The 7813-nt window shown below is 32.7% G+C and overlaps 1 protein-coding gene across 1 annotated transcript; it reads right to left on the reverse strand.

Annotated features, from left to right (window-relative positions):
• Positions 1 to 6285: 6285 nt before the first annotated feature.
• On the reverse strand, positions 6286 to 7558 carry LOC149572300 (major pollen allergen Bet v 1-D/H-like). The gene is made up of 2 exons (XM_089813510.1): positions 7292 to 7558; positions 6286 to 6671 (listed from the first exon to the last, which is right to left on the reverse strand). Exons 1-2 carry the CDS (start codon positions 7473 to 7475, stop codon positions 6370 to 6372), a joined length of 486 nt encoding a protein of 161 aa, XP_089669636.1. The 5' UTR covers positions 7476 to 7558; the 3' UTR covers positions 6286 to 6369.
• Positions 7559 to 7813: the final 255 nt, after the last annotated feature.

Below are 7813 nucleotides of genomic sequence, written 5' to 3' on the forward strand. Positions count from 1 at the left end.
ATTGTTTCTTTCTGTCTCCTTGTATTAAATTTTTCTTTGTTGAAAATTGTTGTTGTAAGTTTCTTGCTATGAATTTCTAAGTCTGTGTTTTAGATACTATGAAAAAATGGGTGGATTCTTGGTTTGTTATGAACCTATTGTTCATAACATTTTATTAGAGGATCAAGAATGCAGAGTATTATTTCAAGCTAAGGGATGGCTTGATTATGTCTAGAGACTCATTGGCTAGGATGATGAAGTGCTACTCAGTTTTTTAGCACATTAAGGGCTAATAAAGCCATGCTAAAAGGGTTAAGTGTGTTGTTCATAGAAGAAATTGTATCTGAAGTTATGGGATTACTGCAAGAGGGGGACGAATTTGCAGAGAATTTTGACATGACAACATCCAAAGCTTAATTCACAATGTATTCAGAGCCACCTTTGGATACTAACAAGAAACAAGGTACAAATAGATTATCATTTCTAGAACTGTATAAAAATTATGCCATATATATCATAAGATACTTTACCTATGAGGGACAACAAACATTTCTACATTCTATTCATTTTAATTTTTAAAATTATTTACAACATGATAATCACCCTACAAATATCCCTATTTTCTTGTTCAATATTTTGAAAAAGAGGGATGCACTAGTGAAAGGAGGAAAGCTTAATGTTGTCTCTGACTATTATTTGATTAAGATAATAGTGGAAAATACATTAAGAGACATGAGAATGTCATGGGAAGACTTTCTCCTAGGAAAATTTGAACATTAGACCCTAAGCCCTATAGGATAGAGAGTGGGAAAACAAGTTTGCACTAAACATGAGATTGAAAAGGTAATTGAGGAAATAAGGACAACATATACCTCCATAAGATATAGAAGCTCTAGGTCAAAAAACCCCGAGGTTTCTCTTGGAGTATCTATGTCCAAGTCATGCCAGGCTAAAGGCAAAAAGAAAGTCAAATTTGTTGAACTAGATATTACATCTTAGCTTGTGCAAACTAGGACCTCTCTAAGGAAGAAGTAAAAAGAAAGTGAAAAACCCTCTAGATCTTGTCAAAAGATACATGAAGATGCTCCTATAGCATCTCCCATATTCAAAAAGAAGAAAAATCTTGAGAAAGCAAATGAGACCTTAGTAAGTAGAAGCCCTAGAAAAGAAAATCTACCTATTATAGAGCCATAATATAGCTCCCTAGTTCATTCTAAATTCTCTAAGTCCTTGGAACAAGAGATAGATGAGCCTAAAGGTCAACAAGACTTGTTGAATTCGTAACCCAAGGTTGAAGCAGAGCAACCTCCTAAAACTGTAAAACATGAAGAAGATGTGTTAATTGATGATTTTATTTTTGATGACCAAAACTATATGTTTAAAAATGATGGTATGATAGAGGAAGACATCCTTATGGAAGAAGACATTCCAGAGTCATCTCTTGTAGCATTAGGTGGAAAAATTTATGAATTTTTTTTGGGGATTGATCTAAGTTTTGTAAATGAAGTAGTAGAGAAAATACAAAAGTAAGGTCTAGATGCATTGGCCTCAACTGCTAACCAGCTTGAAAAACCTAAGGAAATAGATGTATAAGAAACACACCCTGAACAGGTTGAAATTCTTATTAAACAAGAAACTAATTTTCCAAGCACAATAAAAGGAAACCATAGTATGCAAACTAAGTTGGGAATTTCAACCTTTGCATCCTTGTTCTCTATTATCTTTCAGTTGTCTAACTAGTTGACCTTGGAATGAACAATGGAATGAAAAAAAGAAAAAGTTAAACCAAGTAATTGATAATCATTATCAAGATCTCTTGGAGAAGGAGAATAAGGTAGAGCAGTTGAAGACCAAGCTTACTAAGGTAACTATAGTGATACATGAACTTATGAATTATCATCCCCATTCTCCTATCTATGCACTATTTTTGAAAGAGAAATTCCTACATTATCAATTAACTTGTGTAATAAGGGATAAACCCTCATCTTTGTTTGAACCTCTTAAGCTTTCACAAGATTTTCATAGCTCTCCTCTAGCCATACAAAATATATTATGTGAGTTCTTCCTCGATCATTTTGGAGTACCTAACTATAGAGAATGGAATCCCCTATTATATGTTGGGCATAGTTAGCTAAGAGCTCTAATGTCATGGATTTGAAATGAAATGAGTAGAGAGGTATAGGCTAAGACTTATAGAGAATCAAAGGATGAAATTCTTATTTACTTAAGGCCTAAGATTAAGAATGCTAGAACTTGTTATTTTGATTGGTTGAAAATTGCCCCATCTAACATAGGAAGCTATGCAATAAGTCCTCTCAAGGATGTTACATTTGATGGATATGAAAATTTGGCTAAAACATAATTTCCCTAAGCTATGAAGGCTTTACAAAAGAGGTGTGGTAGCATGAAAAAGGATCACAAGAATAAGGGACCACATTCACCCCTTAACTTCATCCTAGCTAACAAGCGAGCTCCTTGGTACATAGAGTTAGGTAGGGATCAACAAAGTTCTTGGTTTCCTCTTACCATCTAGCCACCTATGTTTATGTATCCTTTGTTGGCTAGTTCTAAGAATGTGAATGATCATTATATGGTAGAAGAAGTCAAAAGATGGGAAAAGTATAGGACTACAAAGGGCTTCTACTAGAATTTTGCAAAAGGTGGTATAGGGAATAAGATAGTTGCAGATTATAGGATGACTTCCAAGATAAGTAATTTAATGTTTTCTCTAGAAGACCAGCAAAATGAAAAGTTGGGGGGAATGCTGAGTCTAATCTAAGGCTTACTTATTTCATGTTTTATATTCTTTGTTAATTAAAGATTTAAAGACTTTGTGAACTTTTGATACACTTATCTAGAATGCTTATAATTATGCTCCTATATGTGTTAATCTTGACGGGATTATTATGCTATATATATGGTTATATAAAATAAAATCATGTATCTTCTTGTCTTGCATTAATTGGATGATTTCTCCTATAGCCATTGATGAGAACAAAGCTGATGAAAAAATTAGCATTAAAGATAAAGTGCTAATAAGGAAGTAGTTGATTGGTTTGAACTCATTATGATCTCATGACCTTTTAGTTGTTAGTTATTACTACATGTTGGGTCAAGGTGGTTGAAAATCACCATGGATTCTAGAGCTCATGTGCAAGAAAAGTGCATCATATTTCTAAATTGAGCGACATTGTTTAGTGTCAATCTTGTCATATTCCAAGTGTTGAAGGACCCTAGATCTTAGGAGTTTTATTTTGTGGTAGTATGTTAAATAAGATGGAAGTTTAGATTTTAGATAAGAAGATGAATTAGTAAAACAATCTTTTGTAATCTAGCAATTAAGATCAATACAACTTTGTTTCCTATAGTTTATGTACTTACGAAATGCTTATGAATGAAAATGATCTTTACATCTTTTAATCTTTGAGTTTTTCATTATTCATTCTTCTGTGGGGGCCCACATGAGAGGTGAATTTAATTTTTAATTAGGTAGAGATTAGTTTTTGATTCCATAAAATAGAAGTACAAGTTTTAGAGCTTTATTGTTCCTACAACCATAAGGTAGAAAACTTGTTGATTATTTCCTATAGCATAAGTAAATATTTAAGTTCCATGTTTGTAATTTCATTGATGAGTGTAGGATAAATTGCCATTTGATTTCCTAGCTTAGTTTCTATTCCAGTAATGATAAATTGGGAGAATTAGAGCACATAAATCGCGGGCATCATCTCAAGTTTATGTTCCCTGGTCGATAATTTAATGAGTTAAGTATGAAATTCTAGTATATTACTTGGTATTGACCTTTTGTAGAACCAATATAAAGAGGGTGTCCAATCCTTAGATAAAGATTCATTGTACTCACCAACCAATCTCTATGCAATCAACTCAAATACAAAATATGAGACCATGATTCTATGTTTGAAATGATTGAGATTTAATGCACTTCCAATCCATAGAATGGATGATAGAAATGGGTATAGAAATGTGGTCTTCAATATTTAAGACCCCAAAACAAATTTATCTTTAAAGCCCATGGCTCTCCATGTACATCTATCTATTTTATATCCTTGTTCAGATTTGATGACATTTCAAAGATTAGCCACGTGGGATTATGAAAGGACACCTAGTGATTAACAAGAATAGAGCTCAAACGAAAATTCTTTATTGAAACACATAAGAACAAGTTCTTCATTTGACCTCTAGGGATCTTTATAAAGTTTTTTGACTTATATCCAACAAGTAGAGAGTTTTTTTTATGATTGATATTATTATATTACAGTGTGGAACTTTAAAAAAATTGGGCTTAAGGAACCACATCTTGTACTTTTGAATTAGAGAATTAAGATTTGGAACTAAATGATTGGTTTGCTTGTGACTTGAATTCATATCTTCAGTTTGTGTTCCCAATTATAAACTTTGATCAATGAACCTAAATTCTCAAACTAGATCTACACTTGAGTGATGATCCTTGAAACATTACTTCTGCATTGAACCTCTGAACTGGCAAATCTTGAACCTCTAAACATTGAGATTCAAATTTTAAGTTCAACATAACTTCAAAATATTGCCTTGATTACAAACCAAGCTTTACAAAAGAATCATTAGAAATGAGAATGTATGAGAAGCTTAAACAATTTTAGAATTTTTTCCCACTAGGCTGATTTTAAAAATTTTAAAACATGGGTGCGAAAGTATGCTTGCAATACCAAAAATTTCTAACAAGCTTACAACTTGAAACATCATTTGTTAACAATAGTGTAAACCCTCAAATATTTTTGTACCAAGCTTATTAAATGTCCCTTCTATGCCACGTTTATCCCAAAGGTTGTGTTTGGGAAGGAGGTGCTAGAAAGCATTCCTTACTTTAAGAAGTTTGTTCTTATTGGTACGATCAACCACTTGTCTTACATTCTTACTATACACTCTTGTATATCAAAACAATAATAGTTTTTTTTCTAGCAATGTGGAAATCTATAATTGTACCTATGCATTCTTTCCCTTTTATTTTGATATTATTGAGGATAGATTCACGATTTAGCACCTATGTATTTACAAATGTTTGGAAATGAGATTCTCATCCCCCGTCTCTCTATTCTAGGGATCCCTTCTTTAACCTCCTAGTGGATCTGACTGGGTGTACCTCACTTGGGTAAGACTCTTCGACCTCCCTCTTAATCTTTTGTCTAAGGTTACCAATGACTCCATTGACAAAAATCAATATGACTACATTATTGTTGACCATTGTACTAGTCTTTTAGACCATAGCACCTTTTTTATTTAATTTTGGTTGATATAGAACTTTCAAAAATATTTTGGTTGGAGTGTCCCCTCATATTCATGATTTGCATTATATATAGATACTAGATAATGAAGTAATCTTGTTTATATGTTGACAATGCTTTATAGTTGGATAGCTTGGTAAAAGGACATTGATTACATCATCTGTATAGCTTGTTAGTAATCCAAATAGGGATTACTCGTGAAATATACTTTGAATTTTTTTAACAAATCTATGATTATTTCTTCAATCTCCAACATTTTCTATTTGTATTTATCAGTTAAACATCACATACCAAAAAAAAAAAACTTAAATTCACTTTGACATAAGATTCATTGATTAATATGTAATGTATCATGAATCTTTGGTAAAATGATGACTTGTCGTCCACCTACATACTAGTGCTGCGAATCGCCTATAATTTGAGCTTATCTTACCTAAACAAGAGATTGTTGGTAGTTTGGTCATTTGACCAATAAGTGAAACCGTTCAAAGAAAGGCTTCTAGACAATGATACTATCAAACTATTTGACTTTTTCTCTTGGATACTCCAGTTTCATTAAAACAACGCCATCATTTGAAAAATATCTTCCCATGGGTTATTCAACCCGACTACGCGTACCCAAACACATCATGTTCATACTATATTTGAATTAAAGCGTGTCTCTAAAGTGCACGGTGAGGTCAAGCTTGAGCTATATAAATAGAGATATTGTATTTTAAATTGTATAATAGGATTATGATTTGATTGATGAGGAGGAGCACATTGTTTTCTTATCGTAAGGTTATAGCTACTATTCTACTGCTTTGCGATGTGATGATACATAGGTTATGTATAAACGAATAAATGCTTCAAGAGATTATATATATATATATCAAATTCCAAATGAGAACTTTTACACCTTGCAGGCAAAATGTGGGATCATCATGACAAATTGGGGTAGAATTGATATTAATGTTCAATCTGCACTAATTATGTTCTTTATATCAGTATTTCTTAAAAATCATATAGGAGGATGGAAATTAAATTTTAGACATAAATTAATTTTGATTATTTAATACTTTTAGTCTACAAATTAAACCTTAATATATAGTATTTAAACGGTAGACATTTAACAGTAGAGATTGGGATGAGCCATGAGATAGGCCTCAATCCTCCTGAAGAGAGCCGTGCTGGTTTCTATTATCTCCTTCTCTTTCCCTTCGTCCGGAGCAACGCCGGGAAGCGTGTCGAAATGAATTACATAACTGCAAACACATCCTCCCCCTTGTTTGGGGATATATTTGAATTCATAAGAGTTGGAGGCCAACCTCTTTCCAAGCAATCCTCCTTCAACATGGCTGTACCGGTACTCAAACTTCTCCTCCTCCACTTCCTCCACTCGCTCCTTCACATACCTGAAATCCTTGTTGCCTGCATCTCCAAACCATATTCATTACTACAAACATCTGTTTTAGGATTAGTTTAATTGTAAGAAGATACCGAGATAAGATAATAGAAGAAATACAAATAGGAGAACTTCTTTATCATGTATAAGATAATGATTATAAATCAGTGATGGTGAATTTATGATTGGTTTTATTATAAAAAGATTTTGGATAGATTACAAATTGTTTTTAGATTTGATTGTGTTAGTATTTTTATAACATTAATTTAATCATATTTTGTGTTTTTTCTTATATTCAAATATCTATACAATCAAATCTAAAAATTCTTTGCAATTGATCTCATAGATTGTAAAAATATACTTGCAACAATCATATATAAATATCTAATGGGACTATTGCTTTAGAGTATTTTCTGCTTAAAATTAAAGGCTTAGATAGATTGAAATATTTCCCTATTCTAATGGAGTCCCTAAGATTTAGAAAATGAAATTAATGAGTAAAAAAGTATGGAAGTTAGAAATAAATAGATACCACTTATTAGAATAATGTTATGTAGTCTTACAAATTTGTTTGAACTACGTAAAAAGAATTATAAATATGAATACCCTTAGAACTGCATGTAAAAAGAATTATAAATATGAATACCGGGGGTGAAATTGATTAGCCTGATAGTGCCCACACCTCCATCGCCTTGTAGGAAGGTGATGCTTGAGAAAAGCTCAGGCACTTGGCTTGGCAGTAGATTGTGGCCGTCCTTTACAAAGGCATTCCACAGCCTTTTCGCCTCCAATGGAGACTCGATTTGATGTGTAATTCTTCCCACAACCATCTTTTCTACTTATCTCTTCTCTCTCCCTCCCTCCCTTTCTCTCTACTTCCTCTTGTGTCGTTCTGATCTTTGTTTGAAATAGAAAAAAGCATGGTATTTATAATCTTCATTGTCGCTGCAGTTGTCTATTCATCCCATGTGTTTTACTACGGTCGAGTCAATAAAAGCTGTGGTTTTCATGGCACAATTTCTTTTCTTTTGTTTTTCTGTTGCGAGGTCTGACTCAATTGCTCACACTTTATCAAGTTTGATTTTGGTCTCACCTAACAAAACCAGGTCTCGAAATAGCGGATGGTTTTTTTGGGACGTTGAAAATAGAGGTTCCTTGTAGTTTCCAA

The sequence above is a fragment of the Cupressus sempervirens genome, chromosome 2, assembly GCF_028749045.1.
Source record: "Cupressus sempervirens isolate cs-2001-9-10 chromosome 2, ASM2874904v1, whole genome shotgun sequence".
In the NCBI taxonomy this organism is placed as follows: Eukaryota; Viridiplantae; Streptophyta; class Pinopsida; order Cupressales; family Cupressaceae; genus Cupressus; species Cupressus sempervirens.

Bases quoted from the DNA above. Each gene is read 5' to 3' on its own strand.
- LOC149572300 (XM_089813510.1), bottom strand. From the start codon at position 7,475: ATGGTTGTGGGAAGAATTACACATCAAATCGAGTCTCCATTGGAGGCG. The intron at 6,672-7,291 runs GTATTCATATTT...TTGGAGATGCAG, and splicing joins GCTAATCAATTTCACCCCCG to GCAACAAGGATTTCAGGTAT.